Below are 22,998 nucleotides of genomic sequence, written 5' to 3' on the forward strand. Positions count from 1 at the left end.
AGGCTAGGCGTCGATGTCGTCCTCGTGCTGGCTGGAGAAGTAGCTGACGAGGCCGCCGAAGACACCGCCCTCGGGCGCCGCCTCCTCTTTCACGAGCGGCTCCGGCTTGAGCGCCGCGGCGGCCGGCGGCGGCGCCAGGTAAGACGGGGGCCGCGGCGGCAGCGGCCGCTGCTCCGGGGACGCCGGCGGCGCCAGCTCGTCGGGCGGCAGCGGTCGCGCCATGTCGGCGGGGGCCAGCGGCCGGGGGCGCTCCACGGGCTCAGCCGCGGGCGCCGGCGCGGGCGGGCGAGGGGCGGGCGCGGCCTGCCCTGGTGGCGGCGGGCGCGGGTCCAGGGCGGCGCGCGGGCCGTAGTACACGGCGGGCGGGCTGGCGGCGGGCGCGGCCGGCCGGGGCGGCAGGTAGTGCGGCGGCGGCTCCGGGCCCTTGCCGTCCGCCAGCGGCGCGTGCGGCGGCAGGAAGCGGTGGATCTGGTGCATGTGCTGCAGCGGCCGCGCCTGCAGGTCCGTCAGCTCGCGGCCCGGGACGGCCGGCGGCGGCGCGTAGGGCCCGTACGGCCCGTACTGCGGCGCGTACGGCCCCAGCGGGAACCGCGGCCGCCGGTCCTTGTTCTCCGTGTGCTTGATCTTCGGGTGGTTCCGCGGCGGCTCGTCGCGCGGCGACGTCGGCCGCGGCGCCGGCGAGCCCTGCGGGGAGCGGTACTCGGGCTCCGTTTTCACCTCCGCCTTGATCTTGACCGGGGGCTCGGCGCCCGGAGGCGTCGGCGCCGGCGAGCGGACCGGGGCGCCGGGCTGGGCGGAGGGCGAAGCCGCCGGAGGTGCGGGGCCTGGGTGGGCTAGGGGGGACCGCACCGGTGGCGCGCCCGGGGCTCCGGGGTGAGGCGGCGGCGTGCCCTGCAGGCCGGGGTGCGGCATGACGCCGTGCGGCATGCGAGGGTGGCCCCGCGGGCCGAGGCCGGGGTGCAGGGCGTGCGGTATGGAGCCGTAGGCGAGCGAGCCGGGGGGGCCGTGCGCGGCGGGCCCCGGCGGCGCGTGGCGCGGCATGGCGTGCTGCATGGCGCCGGCCGCGTGCGGGGACGAGGGCGGGGGCGCGCGGGGGGCCGCGTGCGGCGCGGGGGGCCCCGGGGGGGCGGCCGAGCCCGGCCGGTGCGACATGGGCGCAGGCGGGCGGTGCTGCGCGCCGGGGGGGCCGTGCTGCAGTAACGAGCCGAGGGTGCCGTGTATGCCGTGCGGCGGGCCCGGGTGGCCGGGGTGCTGGTGCGGGCTGGGCGGGTGTCCCGGGTGCTGCTGGTAGGGCGGCGCGTGGCTGGCGGGGGCGGCGTGCGTGGTGGGCGGGTGGTGCGGCGGGTAGGGCGGCAGGGCGCGCAGGTGCGGGTAGTAGTGCTGGTACTGGCCCGGGTACTGCCCGGGCTGGGGGCCGCCGGGCCGGGCGTACGACGCGCCGCCGCTGCCGTACATCATCGGCCCTCTGGAAGATTAATATGGCACCTATTATATAGCTATCTCATTTCTGAACATAACTTATTGCAATACCGTCATCCCACATCAACTTCGCTTGGTGTTTTCAGCTGAACATTTTTTTTAAATTGCCGATATATAATAGAATAGTAACAAATGAGTACACTGAATTGTCACATAAATGGAAAAATATATTTTTATTAATTCCAGTTAAACATTTGGAGCCGTACCTGTATTGCTGGTTGAGCATATGCGGCATTCTAGTTATAATACTCGGTTCTTCAGTGATAGGTTTGAAAGGTTGAGGCGATCCGGCTACTGAGAGAGTTCCTGTAAAACAACATATCTCATTCATTCATTGTTATATACCTCATTTTTTTATTGGTTGTATCACTTATGTCCGAAAAAGTAAGATAATTACGTGTTTCGGAGGAAAATGAATGCTGCATGATGTGTCTATGTTCATCAATTACTAAATTGATCGTGTATCAGAATTTGAATTTAGAATTAAGTACTTTATTGTTTTTGTTTGATTCCCGCGTAATCAACACAACGATCTGATACAGGATATATCTAATAATTGATTAATTGGGTGAATATCAAAATGTCAAGTTTGGTGGCGAACTTTCATATAATTTTTTCGTGAAAAATTGGGTTCCGATTTTGGAGGGACCCCGACAGTATAAGCACTGTATATAGGCTGTTTATATTAAAGTCCTGCCATCGAGAGAATGCGCATTTGACAGCTGGTGATTCGATATTGGGGATATCTTTGAAGCGCCGAACACATTACGATGAAAATATTTTGACCGGCACTAAATAATACAAAAAAAGATACAATAACGTCAATTGTCGATTACAGTAACAGTGTTACTCAATGCCCATCCCTAGTTCTGTCAAAACTCAAATGCGCATTCTCTCGACAGCAGGACTTAAGTTCAAAGAAACTCGAGAGCGGTTAGGCCGATTTGGCTGATTTTGGATTTCAAATGTCTGTCGTAGGTTTAAACTCGGTGGTAGGTAGGTAGGTTTAAACTGTGATAAAATATAGAAAAGCGTAATATGAAGTTCACTGGGTCATCTAATGGTTGATAAATACGCTAACGGTAACCTACCTTCTCTCATTGGTGCTGATCTGTCACCGGTCAACACGCCTCGTAATTCAGCACGAACCTAAACAAAAAACGTTGCGTTTGAATCTTGTTGAATCGAGTGATTTACCTTTCGACAGCTGTTTGAAAACTCGCCCATTTTGGCCAGGCGCGCACTACGAGTTTTGCCCCGCGCGACATAATGTCGCACTGTAATTCTGTACCAGCTTTAAATGGTATTGCGCGCACTTGACGGCAGAGCCGCCGCAGCGGCGCAGTATTACAGTGGGACATTATGCCGTTGCTCTTTTCTGCCGCGCGGCGAAAAACTCGTAGTGCGCGCCTGGCCTTAGTTTTGTGCTTTTAGCGCAATAGGTGTAATATGGGCGTCACCTGCAGGCGCGGCGGGTGCGGGTGCGGCGGGTGTGGCGGGTGCGGCGCCGCGTAGTCGGGCGCGGGGTGCGGCGCGTGCTGGTAGGGCGGCGGGGGCGCGGCGCCGGGGAACGGGGGGCTGCCGCACATGCCCAGCTCGTTCTTTTCCTTCTTCAACCTGCGGACAATACGTGGCTCGCATTATACCACCCTCGCCAGAGCTTCGACCGATAGCCGTACGATGTCTATCTACATAGAATCGTCAGTTGCGTTTATTGGTCGAAGGCCGACGAACTAAAATTCGCGCCGCGCACTTCTGGAATCAGAAGAAGTCCTAGGCGTACATTTGTTTTAAATCAAGGCCATGGTTTTAAGTACTCTAAACCGGTGACCATGCACGAAGGCTCTGATGATAGTGGAAGAATCGAAAGTGGTGTGTCGGGATCGTGGTTTCTACCTACCCCAACGGGAAATAGGCGTGATCTTGTGGACAGGTCACACTTTAAGACGCGCTTTAGGTACTAGATTGCTACAAAATGATAAACATACCCCATCTTCGAGTTGAATTCGAGCAACCGTCAAATTTAATTTTAACTTAATTTGATAAGACTAAAACTAACTCCATCTCTTTCTTCCACTTATTGTAAGTGAAGGACGGCGCTACTTTAAGAGCTTTGGTTATTTCGTTAAGTTTGTGTCCGCCTCAAATAGACACCATTGTCCTCAAACCCGGTAACCGAACCCATATCTTCCGTGTCTTACGCACGACTCGCTTCACTCGTTCTTTCGCCTTCTGTTCTTTTAACTTCTCTTTCTTTTCTGTACCCGCTCCGCGCGCCGCGTTACCTTCTACTTGAACCCGACAATACAACACAAATCTACCCCCTCCTTATATTCCGCCTTACCTTTTACTCTCTTGCAAAGCGAGTCGCGCGAGCCGCTTCTCCTCACGTTCTTTCGCCTTCTGTTCCTTCATCTTCTCCTTCTCTTCTTTTTTCTGTAGCCGCTCCACGCGCCGCGCTTCCTTCTCCGCTTGCTTCGCCTCGCGCTCTTGTTTCTTCTTCTCACGTTCCGCCTTTGAACAAAAAGGAAATACGTTAAAATGTTATTATATTCAAAACAACATAAGCTCACGAAATTCCCAATCGGGTTGTGCCCTAGGTTAAAGATAAGTCATGAAATTCTGATTACTAAATAACTTATTCATGAATTTTAATGAAGAAAAAGGTAATATTAATAAGTCGCACATATTATCACGTTTTTTATGACGTGCTTTAATTTCGTGTGATTTGGCTAGTTGGAAACTAGCCTATTGGCGTGGTAGTCAAAGGTACATTAAACTAAGTACCCACATCTCACCGAGTTTTCCGTGTGATAGATGGTGAGCCTTGTCGCCGTCATCGTGTTGACTAATTAATTTTATGATATTCTATTAAGATTTTTCTGTTTAAATTACAAATACTACTTACATCGCCAGGCCTTAACGGGGTTCCATCTTCTTTTAGATCTGTGGGATAGTGAACATAATTTAGATTCACAACAATGGAGACCAAAGGAGACATCAATTTTAATATGCTACAGCATTGATATCATTGCCAAGGAAATCGACCTGTTAACTTATGGATCATACTCCACCACTGTTCTACTGCGGTTTGGTGGAGGAGTTTTTTTTACGGCTAAGAGCCGGGACTAACGGCTTAACGTGCCCTCCGAAACACGGAATCATTAAATTTTTTGGACAATCAGGTAATTCAAGCCTGCAATGTCCGTACCAAACAAAGGACAGTCCCGTGTGAACCCGGGACCTACAGATCGTGAGCCCAACGCTCAAACCACCAATTTATTTATTCAGAATACAAGATCCATATAAAAGTAAGTAAAAATTATTTACAAACGATGTTAGTTTCTCAACTACCTTATACATCATCTCCCTAGCATTATTCAGTGAAAACCCAGGGTCCGCTTACCTAACCTGAAGATTTGACAGGTCTGATTTTTTACAGAAGCGACTGCCTGTCTGACCTTCCAACCGGCGAAGGGAAAACCAAGCCACACACCTCCGAAAATGCATTTCTCGGGAATGTGGGTTTCTTCACGATGTTTTCCTTAATCACCTTATAAATACTTAATAATATTGGCGAGTAGAAGCCATTGAATATTGATTTGAGAATACTGTTACAGCTATTATGCAGTCGGGATGGGATATTAGTGAGGCAATATTCTTGGGTTACCTTTAATCTTGACGCCGACGAGCTTAGCCAGCACGTCGTCACTGCCGCCGGCCGAGCCGCGCCCGCCTCGGCCGCGACCGCCGCCGCGGGGACCTCTGTTATATCAACACAAATTGGGTACTTTCCAAGGTCAAAGATAAATTATGATTACTACATATAGACACGTCTAAAACGGGCGAAAAAGATTTTTTCTGTCTATTTAACTTATTGATGAATATTAATCAAAGCAAAAGTCCGACAATTTATCACGTTTTTCTATGACACCACAGTGTTTTTCATACAAATTTTGAAATATCGTGTTTTGACGTTTAGTAAAAAGTAACAAAGTAAGATTTGACTAGTTGGAAATTAGCCTATTTTATTTCTATTGTAAGCCGCTGGTACCCAACCTTTTTGAGGTTACGAACAACTTTAGATTTCATATTAGCAGGGACCACGAGGTTAAAAAATCAACTGTATACATTTAAAAATAAATTTTAAGCGCTTGTATGGACTAGCGCGCGTTTAATCGGAGTATAAAATCTTTCGCAGAACTTCTGGGAACCACAGTCGTAAAGCAATTCCAATAAAATATCAATTTACATTTGAATCAGGTTGGCGTAGTTTAGGTGTGTTGACTTTAACCCTTGTTACTTGTACCCAAGATAGCGCCATCTTGATAAAAGCCGCCATCTTGTCAAATGTGAATAGTTAGTCAGTGGTGGGGAATGCTGCTTCCCGTTGTAACAAAATGGCATTAGTATGTAGGTGATTGCGTGTTACCGAGACCCCCGGCCGCCGCGGCTGCCGCGGCCGCGCGCCGGCCTGGCCGCCGCCGCCTCCGCCGCTGCCGCCGCCTGTGCGTCTGTCGGGGAAGTATCATGCTTGTCACCGCAAAAATACATAAAAAAACGGTCACGAGCATTAATATGTATACACTTTGGTACCATGTCACATTAAACTTTTTGACAAATTGAACTGTAAGTCTCACTAAATGTCAAATATGTTAGTACGGCAGAGTCCTAAAGTGGGTACATTATATTTCTCATGACTACATGAGCCATGTCAGGAGACTTTGGCGGCTCAATAATAAACCTCACCTCGTAACCCACACGATAGAAGATATATCCGCATGGAACTTACGTATTACCAACATGCTCAAGTTCTACCTTTACATTTGCAAAGAGAAATAGTTTTATAAGGGTCTATAAATTTTACGAGTACTTCCAAAACACAGACAGACTCCAACTCTGTATGTTTGTTACCATTTCACGCTCAAATGAACTGATTTAGATATAAAAATAGAAGTTTAAAAACTAAAACCCGACCACGGAAAAATCACGCTCTAAAAAGTATGAAACAAGACGAGATTGTAGTGATGTTTAACAGATAGCCGTTTTGCTTCGCCGAAATTAGGTATTAAGATAGTCTGAGATGCTTACCTAAATGCGCCTGTAGTTCCTCAGTCTTGGCTTTAGTGACGTCTTCAGGCAGTTTCTCCAGCGGTACGACAGCGGTCTTCTTGATAAGGTCGTCTAGGGCCTTGCGTTTCTCTTCGCAGAAGCGTTCCGATTCCTCTGCCTTCTTCCGCTTGGCCCGATCAGAGTCAGAGTCCGATGTCATATCGGAATCGTCGATTTTAAACTCGTCCGAACTATCCGGCATGTGCTTGCCGCTCGATTTGTGCATTTCCTGGGAAAATAGTTTCAAGCCGTAAGACCGAATGTCCCTTTAAAATTCATTGTTTAACTATTGTGTCTGAAAACCTAATCCTTACGAGGTTAAATCAGTAAGTCAAAAATTCATTAACCAATCGGCCCCGGCTGCTGTTTACCTAAGTATGTATTCGTACATGAGTCATGCCAGGAACTTATGGCGGCTCAATAGTAACCCCAGAAAACACACGAAAAAAGAATAAGTCGAAGATTTCTTGCATATATCTTCATCTCCCGTTTTCACGGGATCAGCTTACCTAATCAGAAGATTTGAGAGGTCCGGTTTCCCGAAAACCTACCGCCAATATCTTTCTTGTACTGATGTGGCAATCAAATATTTTTGGAATACACAATTATTATGACGCCTAAATAGAAAAAACAAAACAAAAGAACATCAATTTCAGTAAAAGAAGTAAAACTGTTTAGTATACGAATAAAGGAGATTGTATATCCACATTAATATTATAAATACGAAAGTAACTGTGTTTTTATTTGTTACCTTTTCACGTTGAAACCACTGAACCGATTTAGATGAAATTAGGTATCAAGATAGTGTGAGGTCTAGGGAAGAACATAGGATAGTTTTTATTCCGGAAATCATCCCCTAAGGGGAAGAAAAGGGGATGGAAAACACGTGCTATAAACGATGTCGTATTATAATTATACAGATGGTGATACTCACATCCTCAGACTCGGTGTTAGGCATCTCGGTGTAGTTGATCTTCTTCTGCCGCGTGCGGTGTTTGGGCGACCAGTCGTTGACACCGTCGTCGCTAAGCCCCCCATACGTCACCCTTGCTCGTATAACGTTCCCTTCTGCGTCATATTGTGTAAGGCCCCCTGAACGCCGTGCCTTATGACTTTTATGGCTCTTATGGCTTTTGCGGCTCTTGCTTTTGTCTCGTTTCTTCATTTTTGGACGTTTTGATCTGTAGTAAAGTGTTAAAGTTTAAAACGAAACTTTAAGCATTGATGAAATCGGAACGCATCACTACATAGTATAAAACAAAGTCGCTTTTTCTGTCCCTATATCCCTATGTACGCTTAAATCTTTAAAACTACGCAACGGATTTTGTTGCGGTTTTTTAATAGATAGAGTGATTCAAGAGGAAGGTTTATATTGTACAATATAAAACTTTTATTTGCTCTGCAATCTAAGTTTATTTACAGCCCTAACCCACCATGCAGTGGCTTGTTCATGATTATTATGTAGAAAGAATATACAAGAAGTGTAGAGGCTTATCTTTAGCTACGCGTCCATTTGAGTCAAAATTAAAGTATCGATTCGTCCCTCCACTTTGACCGTTACCCGTCCCTTTTCCTTTTCGGCGGACAAGAAAATTACAGGTATAACTTATAATTAGGAGGTATCTGCAGGAAAAAAAGTGTTTTGTGTAATAACAATGAAGGGATACTAACTTGGATTCTTTAGCCCACTCCTTGTTGTCACCGGATTCGCTTGAACTGTCGGTAAACACTCCCTTCTTCTTCTTTTTCACTTCTGGTGATGATTCCGCTAGTTTTGGTCGATCTGTAACAAAAACATTCGTAAAATAAAACAAACAGGTTGCCTGGAAGAGATTGCTACTTAACAATAACGCCGCCTATTGTACTCTTTCTATTTCTCTTTTGTTTTGTATTTTGTATTTTCCTGTTTGTACAATAAAGTATTTGTTATGTTATACTGTTAGGGGTAGTTTCCAACTAGTCAAATCAGTTACTTTTTACTAAACTTCAAAACACGAAATGACTACGGGATTTCTATGAAAAAACAACATGTGACGTCATAGAAAAATGTGACAAAATGTCGCACTCATTATTACATTTTTCTTTATCTAAATTCATAAGTCAAATAGAATAAAGAAAACGTGTTTTCTCACCTTTAGCTCGGTCTTTATTTAGTAATCGAAAATCATAATTTATTCTTGACCTAGGACACTACCCAATTGGATATAAGCTACCAGCCAGTTAAAAAATTAAGACAATAAATTGGGCCGTATATAGGCTGTTTATGTATTTCACATACCTTTCCTGTGTTGGCGCCGGGCGGGGCGGCGTATGGGCAGGTCAGATGACCCGGTACCAGACGATCCGGAGCTCTCCCGCTCCGCAGATGATGAGATTTCTTCCGATGATGATTCCATGCTGGGGAAACACCGAATATAAAAGCAAAAGGTCACTGACCTACTCACTTACTCATCAAGAAATCTCCTAAACTAAAAGTGCTCAGAGGCTCAAATCTTGCATGGAGATTATTTTTAAGTCGCAAGTCCTCACAACAACTTGAGATTTCGCGAAATTCAATCCCTAATATGGTAAAAAGGGGTGGCAAATGTGTGAACTTTTATAGTTTTAATAGTAGGGTTTTACACCAACGAAGTTGCGGGTATGAGCTACTAAATAATAATACTATGTATAAAACAGGTAATCTCCGGCCCGCACCAATTGGGATCGGGCGCTGACTTCACCCCCTCTGGGTCTTACTTTAGTCTTAAACGGCTGTAAGCCGCTAAGAATGGGGTGGGGGCGGCGGGGGCGTGGATTGTCTGTGTCGAAACCTAACTCACCCAGTGTCTTTGAAGTCCTCATCAGTCTCGTCGTCGTCCTCGGAGGGAACCTCTAAAGAGTTCAGCTTCCGAGGCTTCCGGCGCTGTTTTTTCTTCATCTTTTTCTCTACTGGCCTGCCCTATAAGCCGGAAAAAAAAATATTAAAAAATATAAGGACAATTTTGAGATGTCCTTAGAAAAGATTCAGTACGATCTACACTGAACCGGCTTGCCTGTATGAAACGATTGATGAATGTGAAGGAAGCAAGAGAAGTGTGTCAGGACCGAAGCAAATGGAATTCCATTGTCTCTGTTTACCCCGGTGGAAAATAGGCGTGAGTTTATGTATGTGTATGTTCAACGAGGACATATTATATTGGACTTACTTGTTCAATGGCTTCTCGCTCGGCCTTCATCTTCTCCTCCTCAGCCGCCTCTATGATGGTGGAGATGTCTTTCCCGCGACCTTGGTTTCCGGCGCTCGTTGTAGGTTCGACGTACTCCTCCTATAATGTAACATTAATTTTTTTTAAAGCTGGGTCACACATCGTTCGCTTCATACAAAATACCTCGTTTTACACAGATCCTACACATTGACATTATCGTACACGTGCATCTGTGTGTGTGACGACGCCATACGATCGAAGTCTAAAGTAAGACCGAGGGGGTGAGGTAAACCTAGCTCTGCCACTGGTGGGGAGCGGAGAGTTGCCGTTCTATACGTAGTATTATTCTACGGCTCGGGGCTATTGTGTTGTTCCTTCAGGACCGAAAGCTATCGCGTCGCGCTGGGTCGCCTCTGACGTTCGGCAGCTACTCAGCGCTGGATATCGTTGCGTCCACTCCAGCACCCCGCGTCAGATGGTACCGGGGCTGATGGTGCAGTCGTACCTTTATAGCGGAGCTGATGAGGCGGTCGTACCTTGATAGAGGAGCTGATGAGGCGGTCGTACCTTTATAGCGGAGCTGGTCAGGCGGTTGTACCTTGATAGAGGAGCTGATGAGGCGGTCGTAACTTGATAGAGGAGCTGATGAGGCGGTCGTATCTTGACGGCGGAGTTGATGAGGCGGTCGTACCTTGATAGAGGAGCGGGTGAGACGGTCGTACCTTGACGGCGGAGCTGATGAGGCGGTCGTACCTTGATAGAGGAACTGATGAGGCGGTCGCACTTTGATGGCGTAACGGATGAGGTGACCGTATCTTGATAGCGGAGCTAATGAGGCGGTCGTAACTTGATGGCGGAGCTGATGAGGTGACCGTACCTTGATGGCGGAGCTGATGAGGCGGTCGTACTCCTGCGCCCGCAGCGACACGGGCAGCTGCCTGCGGGCGCGCAGCCGGTACACCGCGCCGTCCGACGACGATGACGACCACGACGATGCACCATCGTCTTCTGGAACCACCACATAACATGCATATAAGCAGTCTATATATAGTCCGTTGAAGAATGATCTTCATAAAAGGTAAACAAATATGGCTGCCGATATTTATTATCTGTGTCAAACTGCATACTAGTGAAGTGCTGAATTGATTTTAGCTCAAGTTATTTTATCAAAATGAACTGACTCTCTTGGGCTGTTTGAATATTTTGTATGGTAATATTAAAATATATATTGTATGTTTCTTTGTGGTTACACTAACTCACTTTGAAAGTCATTTTTTCTGCGCATTTCGGCTTATTAAGTACAGTACACTCACTTAAGTTATTCACGGAACTGACTCGTTTTCCTGACCTGAATGAAATGTCTCATCACTAATAGTCAAATTGACAGCTAGCCACAGATTAACAAGAATTTATGATGTCAACTTTTTTGTGTGAGGTTTTGTTTGATTTTTGTTTTTACATGAAAAAATGTGTTTTAATCATTATTTTACGTTAATTTCACATTGAGCTAAGAAATCATACATCTATTGAGTGCTACGGATGTTATTAGAAGAATACTTTGCGTAGTTTAGGTGAAATTCGAACATTCTTTGTAGTAACAGGTTTGTTTACCTTTTATGAAGATCATTTTTGAACGGACTATACGTATATACGTGTGTCTGCTGGGCATCAGACTTCCCCTCAACCAACCGAAGGAGGTAAGGAACATAATCCACTACGCTACTTCTCTGCGGAATAGTAGAGGCGTTTAGACTAACACCCCGGGACCAACGGCTTAACACAGTATGGATGAATATCGTCTGAAATATTATTAACGTGCCTTCCGAAGCAAGGAATCATTGTACTTTTTCGAACAATAATTTCATGCAAGCCTGCAATGTCTAGCCAAACGAACGATAGTTCGCAAAGCAATTTCGGCAATTTCGTAAAGCAATTTCGGCAATGTCCCCATCGGGAATCGAATCCGACCCAACGCTCTAACCCAATATCTTTTTGAATTTTTTTTTAATGTACTGGGGCCAACTTCTTACCTTCAACGTCGTGGTGCCGTTCGGGCCGCGCTGGCGGGGTGGCGGGGCTTCCGGGCTGCGGCTCGGGGCGCTCCAGCCGCCGCCGCTCGCGCTCCGCCGCCACCGCCACTACCAGCTCGTCATATACTGCTAACGACCGCTCTAGAGACTCTATCAGCATTTTCTGTGAAATGAGACAAAATGTATATTAATAATCTCTCTTGTGGGTTGTGAGATCAATGACCGACCTCATCAACCCTGGTGTCACGGTTATTGACCCGCCAAAGGCCCCTGATATGGCTCACGATCCGGAGGTCCCGGGTTTGAATTCCGATAGAAACATACCACAAAAATTACTTTGTGATCCCTAGTTTGTTTAGGGCATTACAGGCCGATCACTTGATTGTCTGAAAGTAAGATGATCCTTGCTTCCTTGACACGTTAAGCCGTTGGTCCCGGTTGTTACTTACTGATGTAAGCAAGTAGTCGTTACATGAGCCGTGTCAGGGGCCTTTGTGCGGCTCAATAACAAGCCTGACACCAGGGTTGATGAAGTTGGTAAGCCACCTTGCGACAAGTTTACTGTATTATACATATGGCTACCAACCGTAAGCTCACGACTTTATCCCAATTGGGGTAATCAAATGCACATCCATCGCAAGAGGAATTAGCTACTCACACCTCGCCGAGCTTTCTGTTAGACCAACGTTATATGTGTCGTTCCGTATCGTCGTCTATAATGACCGAGCCAACTTCATCGGAGAAGTAAATTGATATAAAAGAGCATCATACATGGTCTCCCACTGGACCACGGCTTCCAGGGTGGTCCAGTGGTTGAGCGTTGTGCTCACGATTCGGAGGTCCCGGGTTCGAATCCCGGTGGGAACAAATCACAAAAATCACTTTGTGATCCCTAGTTTGGTTAGGACATTACAGGCTGATCACCTGATTGTCCAAAAGTAAGATGATCCGTGCTTCGGAAGGCACGTTAAGCTGTTGGTTCCGGTTATTACTTACTGATGTAAGCACGTAGTCGTTACATGTGTCATGTCAGGGGCCTATGGCGGCTCAGCGACCTAGGGTTGATGGAGCTGGTAATCCACCGCACAACCCACACGATAGAAAAAGAAGAACGTCATACATGGTTGCAGGGTGGGCAGAACCAGTCGCCCTCTGGCACCAGGAACAGCACGGGCTTGAGGCAGGAGGCGTGGTAGCCGGCGTCGCACGCGTCGCACAGCAAGATCCACTCCGGCTGCTCGGCGCTGCCGCACTGCTTGCAGAACCCGTCGTCCTTTTCTGAAAATTAAAATTATTTTTTTACATATCGTCGCCTTATAGTCTTCTTCTATCTACTGTACAGCCATTCGTCTCTCAGCTCAGTATCTCCGAAGGTGTAATACGCAATGGGTAGCCTCGCGCAGGCGCAGGCCATCATCTGTATGAGACTCTTCAGCTGTGGGGAGCCTCCGAACGCGCCGCAGCCCCAGTTGCCTGTGGCTACACCCGGGTACTGCAGCCCTGGCTGCTCGTCCGTATAGAATGAGAAACCCACCCATGCCTGGATAATACAGAATGTTGTTAGAATATTCATTTCATTCATTATTTAAAATTAAATACTGGGGTAGTCAGAGGCACATCCATCGCAAGATGCAACTTCTTCTATCGTGTGGGTTATGAGGTGGATTACCAGCCTCATCAACCCTGGTGTCAAGGTTATTGTTGAACCACCAAAGGCCCCTGAGATGACTAATGTTACAACTACGTATTTACATCAGTAAGTAGTAACCGGGACCAACGGCTTAACGTGCCGAAGCACGGGTCCAAAAAAATCCACTTGATAATCATCGCCTGAATCATCCCCGTGAATCGTTACAATGTCACTAACACCTATAGGCTGTTCAAGTTGTATGTTTTAATATTATTAACTAATTATACAACTAAATATATATAATAGGTATGTATGTAGGTATAGTATATTTTATATGTGTATATATTTATAGAGGCTTAGGCATATGTTTGTGTATATATATATATTTTACGGTTTTATATGTAGATATAATTATTATAATGTATTTAATATATTGCACCTCTTTTTATTCTTCCGCAGTTACTCTAATACTACCTCTGGGTTGGCTGGAAGAGATCTCTCTTAGAGATAAGTCCACCCTTGTAAACGTCCATTTCTTGTTTGTGATGTAACTAGTTGTTAAGTGCAATAAAGTATATTATATTATTATTTCTATGTTAATAAATTTTGTTCACCTGAAAAGGTAAACGATAGAGGATGTATGTATACTATTAGAATAAGACCTGCTTTTGTTAATATATAGTCTTACAATAAATGCATTTTATTTGATTTGAATAATAATTTAAAAAATACCTTCTTGAAGGGTCCGCGCTCGCTTTAGAGGTTCCACCGGCTCGCCACTCTCGAGGTCAGACTCAGGAGAGAACTCGTGGTCGGACTTTGTAAACTCCACTGTAAAAAGTAAATATTATAAGTCGATTTCGTTAATTACGTTTTTGTTAAAATATTAGCATTAGGAAATATTGGTTAATCAAGCCGTGTTTGTTGTTTTTCTTTGATATTTTATTTCGCTTTATAATAAATACCGTTTGTGGAACTCCACATTGACAGCAAAGAGAATATAATTATCTACGTTTTATTAACAGAACTGTCATACTGACAGACATTATGGCGGTCTTTAAAAGATGTCTAAGCAGTTACTTTTCATTTTTGATGCAACTTTCTTACTATAATCTCTTTTGCATTTCTAAGCAAAATTAACTTTTCAAGTAGACGGGAACAGTTTTTATAAAAAGGCGGGACAAAAAAAAATCTCTTCTTAATTTCGTTACGAAATTATTTAATACTTTTGTCTTGTTTGATTGTCTGAAAATAAGAAGATTCCGTGCTTCGGAAGGCACGTTAAACAGTTGGTCCCGGTTGTTATACCTACTAGTAGTAGTATTAGAGCACTGCGGCGGATTTATGGGCAGTTAAAGGCAATAGGCTCGCCCCTTATTACATGCAACGTAAACTTAGCTGACGAGGACTGAGTGTGTATACTGTGCACCTCTGCCTACCCCTTCGAGGATACCGAAGTGATGCTGTTATTTATGCTTACAGTATTAGAGCACTAAATGTATGTTGTTTATGCTTAGACTAGTATTAGAGAACTGAATGTATATTATGTATGCTTTCAGTGGTATTAGAGAACTGAATGTACATTATAGAATAGAAGTTTATTGCAAGTCACAAGTTATGTATGCTTAGAGTGGTATTAGAGCACTGAATGTACATTATGTATGCTTAGAGTGGTATTAGAGAACTGAATGTACATTGTGTATGCTTAGAGTGGTATTAGAGAACTGAATGTACATTATGTATGCTTAGAGTGGTATTAGAGAACTGAATGTACATTATGTATGCTGAGAGGTAATAGAGAACTGAATGTACATTGTGTATGCTTAGAGTGGTATTAGAAAACTGAATGTACATTATGTATGCTTAGAGTGGTATTAGAGAACTGAATGTACATTATGTATGCTTAGTGGTATTAGAGCACTGAATGTGTGTAATTTATGCTTACAGTCGGGCTCGACGTGTTCGAAGAGCGGCTCGTCGGAGTCGGAGTCAGCCGAGGGCCCGGTGGAGTCGGCCGCGTGCCACGTGCGGGACTTCCGCCGCGCCAGCCGCGAACACTCAGAGCTGCTCTTTTCGCTCGCTACCCATTCTTCTTCATCTTCTTTGTTCTGTTACATCACAACTTATATCACTTAGCATCGCCTTATAGTGCAAACCAATCAAACGCCTTTTTAAAAAATGACATTCAGATGTGATGTTTATTAAAAAACCTGGATAAAAATTGTGATGTGGTTGTGTTCTACCTAGATTGAAATTAATTGAAAGAAATCGAGGTCTTATTTCTAAATTTACGCAACATTATGAGAAAAACCACAATTACATTCAGAAAAAAACATCCTTTCCTGTAGTTATACGTCTCATGGCGTAGTCGGCAATGGATCGGCACAATATGATTTTCGCCGACATACTTAACACAAAAAGAAAAAATAATCTCAGAGTATCTATTTTTTCTTTGCGTCTATGATACTCAGAGAAAGATCATAATAAAACACATACATACCTTTTTCTTATGTATCTTCTTGAGTTCCCGTAAGGCCAGTTCCTCGATATGCCGTCTCTCGGCTTCCTCTCTTATCTTGAGCTGAGCGATCCGTCGTGACTGCCTCACAGGGGTATCCTCCGCATCGCTCTTAGTGCTTACTTTCTCTTTCTCCTTGGATTTAGAGGTTTCTTTCGTCTTCTCCTTGGGCCGAGCCTTCCGTTTTACCACTTTTTTTGCTGATTTTTTCCCTGCTGTAAGGCGTGGAGCGCAAATTAGAGACGTTCTAAAGGAATATAGTACCGTTCTAATTTTAAAACTAATGCTGTCTCGTACTTACGAGGAGTTCAGAAAAGAGACAGTATATTTTCACCTCGATATAAATTAATTAATTTGCACCTACTGCAATATTCACTTCACAAAATAATTTACTTGCACAGGACCGGAAGGGATGGCGCGAAAGAGAGGCCTATACTCAGCAGTGAGTGGATACAGGCTGAGTAGATAGATAGAAGTATTGACAGTAGTATTCAGTGCATTTTCAACCACACCTTTGAACTTTAAAATAGTTTTAAAATTGTGTTTTATACTGTTTCGATCTGAACCACTATGGCGTTTTACGTACCTATACTATACAGAGTCTCTTCCTCCGACTCATCACTCGAATGTTTTTCTTTCAACTTTGCTTCTACTTTTTTTCTGAAATATGAAACGGTTTTATAATTTACATACTATAGGGTAGTTTCCAACTAGTCAAATCAGTTACTTTTTACTAAACGTCAAAACACGGAATTACTATGGAATTTGTATGAAACGTACTCCTAAGCCACCCGTCGCCATAATAAAAAAAGCAACCTGTGGCGTTATAGAAAAACGTGACGAAATGAAAAATAAGTAAAATAGACTACATCTGTCTTTATTTAATAATCAGAATTTCTCAATTTATCTTTGACCAATGAAACTACCCAATTCTACATACATAAACTCACGCCGGGGTAAACATCCTTATAGATCTTCCTCTGCCAGTTCTACCGACAACTTTCGCATATCGTCGCATTATAATGAAAAGTATGTAAGCGCCTTTTTGTAAAATCACATTCAGTTGCGTTTTTTGTTAACAAAACCTCGTAATCGATAAGCGAAGGGAAAATCAGCCCAATACAGATACGTCACAACCTCCGAAAATACATTTCTCGGGAATGTGGGTTTCCTCACGATGTTTTCCTTCACCGCTGAGCACGTGATAATCATGGCCGAGACATGAATTCGAAAACAAATTCGACAATAATTGGTTTAGGCCTGTGCTAGATTCGAACCTGCGACCCCAAAGTAAGAGGCACGCGTTCTACCAACTGGGCTCACTCGGCTCACAACAAGCGACAATATATAATTGTAGTTGCTTTAAAATCCAATAAGTTCTTTGTCTGAAACTTGCGTTCTTACCTTGAAGACTTGACAATCTTCTTAGGTTTAATCTTGAGCCGTTTGCCGCTTGTCACCGGCTCCTCGTTCTCGCTTTCACTCTGAGATTCGGATTTGTTCTTATCACTAAGCGTAGAGTCCAAGAGCGACCTCTTCAGACTCTTACCCTTCACAACTTTCTCATTCTTTTCATCACCATTTTCGCCATTGTCCTTGCTCTTATTATTACTTTTACTCTGTACATTTTTTCTCTTAAACTTCCCCTTACTCGCTTTGATCTTTTTCCTCGGAGTCGCATTATTTTCTAAATTACCAGTTTTCTTATTATCAACATTATGTACATCTTGATCTACAGTTTCCTTGGAATGTGATACGTTATCACTTTCAGGGGTAGTTTCTAAGCGTAATTTTTTAGGGGGTAAGGCGTCTTCTACTTTTGTTTCTTTATCAGGACTTTTCTCCTTGTCGTTTACGGCGTCAGCCTCATCTGCATCTTCAGAAGACAAGCTGCTTTTCCGTTTTTCAATAATACTTGTTTTACTATCATGTCCGTTGTCAGTCTCCGTGACGGTGTTCAATACTTCTTTTTGTTCTTTAAATTTTAGTTTTCTGGCGACTTCTGGTTTTTTCTTAACTTTGCTTCTGCCCTTCTTTATGTTATTCTTGCCAGGGCTCTCGCTGTCTGTTGAAGTTTTATCGTTGACGCTGCTTTCTCTCTTCAAGTCCCTCTCTACACTTTTGGAATTTGAATTGGAACCATCAGACACATCCACGTTGCGTACGCAAGGCTTTTTAGTATCCAGCTTAAGTACTTCGGAATTGTCTGTAGACTGTTTCTTTAGGCTCCGTTTAGCGACTGCAGGCAATTTAGTTTTTAACTTCACGCTTTTGCCGGATTTTGTTTTAGAATTCGTCATTTCATGATTTTCGCCGTTTATAGATTCGCCATTGCCGTTTTCTTCTCCAGAATTTTCAGTTGCATTTTCGCGAGCAATCGCCTCTGGGTTGCCGGTGTCGTTATCGTAGCCACAACCGTCACCGTAAAAAAACATAACTGGCTCAGTAATTTCTTCACCAATTATATACGAACTCTCGCAATCAGCCCCGTTTCCCTCTCCCGTTATCACCATGACTGGTTCCTCTATAGTTTCACCAACTTCTGCATCTTTCTCTTCTTTTTTATCAGGAACATCAGGTTCTTTAGGACTTCCATGTTCTTCATTTAAAGTTTCGATTTGTTCTGATGTAGGCGTTGGGGGTATTTCCGATTTAGGGCTTTCGGGTTTGGAGGGTTCGAGGGGTTGTTGGTTATCGCTTTTAGGACTCTGTGAAATACTACCCTTAGAACTCTGTGGATTACCATCTTTAGGGCTCTGTGGATTACTATTCATAATGCTCTGTTGATTACTATTCATAGGGCTCTGTGGATTACTACTTCTAGGGCTCTGAGATTTACAAATTTTAGGGCTCTGTGGGTTACTACTTTTTGGGCTTAGTAGATTACAGTTGTTAGGGGTCACGGAATTGCTACTCTTAGGACTTGGTGGATTACTGTTTTGTGGACTTCCAGGTTTAAGCGTTTCTTTATCTTCTGAAGGCAAATTTATTTTTATAGGACTTGGAGATTTTGCTTTGTGAGGGCTCTCCGCGTCTCTGGATATGGTTGGTTTTTCTTCTGGCGCAGGATTTGCTTTAGTTTCTAATTCTTCTACCTGATTATCATCTACTGTGTCATTTGATTTATTCTGTTTGTTGTCTTGTACTGGTTTCACTGGTTCTTCTTCTTTAGGTGATTTTGCATTTTTATCTTCTTCATGTTCCGACTCGGACTCTGGGCTGAGGAACTCCTCCTCATTTTCTTCCTCAGGTTGTACTTTACTAGACTGGAAACAAAAAAATGCAAATTAAGATATTCATCTTTGATTCAGCTGGTTTGCATATCGCGAAACCACATCTTAACTGGCAAAATCTTAGGTTGTTAGAAACTCGTCCAAGTTTCAAAAGCATGACGCTTTCTGAGGGGATGGGCAAAATACATCAACTATCAAACTTCGAAAAAATAAAGATTACACCCTTCAGCAAGCATATAGCGTCGTAGAAACCAAATAGATGACTGTTATAAGAAATATAGTGATTACATTTTTGACGGCGAAGGTGTGCTGCTGGATGTTTTTGGAGTACCGAACAGAGCATAGTACCCTCCTTGCCACAAGTTAGTAACGATCCCTAGTCACAACTAGGGATCGAAGATCCAACGGTTTAACATTGGAAGTAGTATAAATGTGTCGCGCTCTGTAAACTTCGTTAGCAAGTTTCAAGACTGTTATGCGCGCCATCTGTTGAATATGTGCGAAACTAGCTCGTCAATTACTTATTGTTACTTACTTGCTTATAAATGTAATTAACAAACCTCAGGGAGGGGTTGTGATGGAGCTTCAGCACTACTTGAATCCTCATTTGTGTTCGCCACAACAGAAGGACACACCTCTTCGCCGTTTTTTAGTTGAGATATCACCTTCACCAGCTCTTCACGGCTTCTGCAAGTGTAAAATTGATAGAAATAAAATAACCATACATAAAAACATAAATAGCAGCAGGTGCAATCACCTGTACATTGTGGATATCCCCATAATTCGCTCGAAATTTTTCGTATCTTCGTTCCTTATTAGAAAGGCTAAGGAATGGAATTGACCTGATGCAGTCTGTGACCTGTGCTTCCCTCTTACTACAATCTTGACACTTTCAAAACTAGAGTGAATAGGCATTTACTAGGCAAGAGTGTAACTTAGGTCAATACTTCACTCACCATCCAGTGAGAATGTAGACGAATGCAAGCCTATAACATAAGCTCACGACCATATCCCAAATGGGGTAGTCAGATGTACATCCGTAGCAAGATGAACTAAGTACCCACATCTGACTGAGCTTTCTGTTAGACCAACGTGATAGGTGGTGAGCCGTATCGCCGTGTTTATTGGTCGAGCCAACAGCGTTAGTGAAAAAAAAATGTCAATATTAGTGTTATTTTATAAAAGAAAATATAGCAGAAACAAACCTGGCAATAATCCGCCAGGTCTCATCATCCTGGTCTTCCCGGTACAGACACAAGTTGGCCTCATGGTCCACTTGAAGCCAGTACACACAACCACTCTGGTCCCGCCCTATAGGCTCCGGCCGTAGCTCCTTACACGATATTGCATTTACTGCGCTCTTGAACTTCGGATGGCAGGTGAACTGATACTCCAGAAGAACCTGCAGGCAGATTTATGAATTTAAACCCTACAAGATGATTTTAAAATCCACTTATCATTGCAGCAGCATGGTTCTGGAGCAGCTTGGTGGTGTATGCTCCATATACTCCCACCGGTTGATTGAGGGGAGATTTTCCTAGCAAAGGCATGTATATAGGCAATGTTATGTTACTTCTCAATACTTAGAAACTTTCTTCTCTAAGCAATAAGACAGTCAATGGCCATGTTTGTATATCCTTTTATTGCATTTCTTTCGTATTGATGTATATTGTTCAAAGTTCTAGGAACTTTATTGTATTATTATAATCTACAAGTGATTCTTTTACACATAGACCTATGTACATCATTGCACAAACCCTGCTTATTAAATTGATTTGGTAGTAAAGGAGAGAAACATTTATGTGATTTAAAAATACTTCAAGATCTACTGTACTAGTGAACTGGGGGGTTAGAAAGGCCACTACAAAGCAATTCATGTTTGGCGCGTGCACCCTGAGCGGTGGCCACGGATCGTCACGCATTGGGTGCCTCATGACCTCGAAAGAGATGGCGCGACGTCTTGGACGCATGCCAGAGGGACTGACCGGAGTATGCACAGAACCATGAAAAATAGAGAAAAAAATAATTTGCCCAGCAGTGGGATGTTGTAGGCTAGATTAGATTAGAAAGCAATTCATCTAAAAAGCAATATTGCTATTTGACATTTATTTGTGTTGCACACTTACTTTTATGTGCGCACATGTCAAATTGCAATATTGCTTTATCAGATGAATTGCTTTGATGTGGCCTTTAAAACCCCCTGAACAGTAAAACTGCTGGGAATATAGGGATCTCTGTGCTTCAGTTCCAATTATGATATTATTAAAAATAAAATATGCTGAAAAACCTTTAAAGAAGAAAACTAACATGAAACAGCTTAAAAACATATTTTAATTGGTATAAACTTAATCATTTTTTATCTACCAAAAAGGAAAGGGAAGGGTAATCAACAGGCTTAAAATTTATGGAACACACATTAATTTTAAGCAGAAATTTTAAACCCAAAATATTAACAAATATCAAGAATTTAATCCTCATAAGCAAACATTTTAATTGCAGCTTAATATAATAAAGAACAGTCAATAGTACACAATACACAAACAGCAAGCGAAAATATTTTAGCTAATAAAACATTTTGTGAGGTAATAGTCAAAAATCAGCAAGTAATAACAAAACGCACAGTTCATAATGTTCATGTATCTCAACTCAATATCATTTAAATTGAGTGTATTGTAACATTTTTTATTTTCTTATTTAAAATATTTATGAAATAACTTTCATTAATCACTATAGCTAAAAAATAGTCACTGTTTCAGTAATTGTAGTCTCATTATCTCAATACAACCAATTTTATGAAAGCATTCTATTAACAGCATCAAACTGATTTCTAAATTATTATTTGTACTAGTTTTGAAAGAGATTTAATTACCTTGAGAACTTTCAATTTCACTTGGGTGCTAGCTTTCTTGTAAGAAAATCTCTCCATTTCCCATGCCTCCTGGTGGTACCCATGTTGATGACAGAATTTTATCAGGCATCTTTCCCAACGATTACTTTGCACCGACTTTAGAGCACGCCTCAGTAGTCGTAAGTGTAGCTCCTTCAAAGGTTCCAACACTGCAACAATCACAACTTACAGCATGTTTGTTTATACTTCAACATGGCTTACTTTAGGTATCGCTTACCTTCCTGAGTATTTTCCACCAGCTCTTGTAATTTTGTTATAGTAGGTATATCTAAACCGTACAGTTTACCAAATACTTTCAAAAATGAGTAGATAACAGCAAAATTAGGATCATTCGTACAAGAAATTTCACCATCCGACGCCATCGTCGAAACTTGCTAAGCTTTTTTGCTATACATCATTAGGGGCCGAAACTATCGGCATATGATTGTTATACTTATAACTATTAGAAAATTATAAAACATGTACATCATTCACGAAAATATCTTCATTTCATAAGCACTGAAAAGTTATTTATTCCTTAATTTCTACAATAAAATAAAACTCGTCGAATGACAGCCATCGCGCCATAGACAATTTTATATTTTCTTAGTTTTGTTGCGTACAAGGCACAGTGCTGAGAAGCATTCAGACGTTTTAAATACTAAATAATATTAGTAATGTAGGGAAGAATAATTAAAAATGTTTTCTTCATTAAGTGCATAAATTAGTCATATAAACCATGATGGAGTCATTAAAACACTTTTTTAAGTTCAGACGCTGATGACGTTATAAAAGTAAACAATTTGTCTATAGTGAATTTCAGATGCTAGTGCTTACATACAAGAATGAAACAATAAACAAAAGAACTTATTCGTACTATTCACTGTTCAAATAATATCGACTATCAACCAATAAATCAACTCC

The 22,998-nt window shown here is 43.3% G+C and overlaps 1 protein-coding gene across 1 annotated transcript; it reads right to left on the reverse strand.

The window, feature by feature from the left end:
• Positions 1 to 3: 3 nt before the first annotated feature.
• Positions 4 to 22,651, reverse strand: LOC126368270 (remodeling and spacing factor 1). The gene is made up of 26 exons (XM_050012166.1): positions 22,313 to 22,651; positions 22,057 to 22,244; positions 20,393 to 20,589; positions 19,748 to 19,874; positions 17,359 to 19,220; positions 16,541 to 16,614; positions 15,937 to 16,166; positions 15,382 to 15,544; positions 14,169 to 14,267; positions 12,927 to 13,084; positions 11,807 to 11,969; positions 10,654 to 10,784; positions 9,777 to 9,896; positions 9,411 to 9,529; positions 8,870 to 8,988; positions 8,263 to 8,374; positions 7,526 to 7,772; positions 6,571 to 6,820; positions 5,912 to 5,993; positions 5,150 to 5,244; positions 4,388 to 4,425; positions 3,824 to 3,993; positions 2,940 to 3,096; positions 2,571 to 2,628; positions 1,686 to 1,785; positions 4 to 1,465 (listed from the first exon to the last, which is right to left on the reverse strand). Exons 1-26 carry the CDS (start codon positions 22,455 to 22,457, stop codon positions 4 to 6), a joined length of 6,666 nt encoding a protein of 2,221 aa, XP_049868123.1. The 5' UTR covers positions 22,458 to 22,651.
• Between the last annotated feature and the right edge of the window lie 347 nt (positions 22,652 to 22,998).

Source organism: Pectinophora gossypiella, chromosome 7 (genome assembly GCF_024362695.1).
Source record: "Pectinophora gossypiella chromosome 7, ilPecGoss1.1, whole genome shotgun sequence".
Classification (NCBI taxonomy): domain Eukaryota; kingdom Metazoa; phylum Arthropoda; class Insecta; order Lepidoptera; family Gelechiidae; genus Pectinophora; species Pectinophora gossypiella.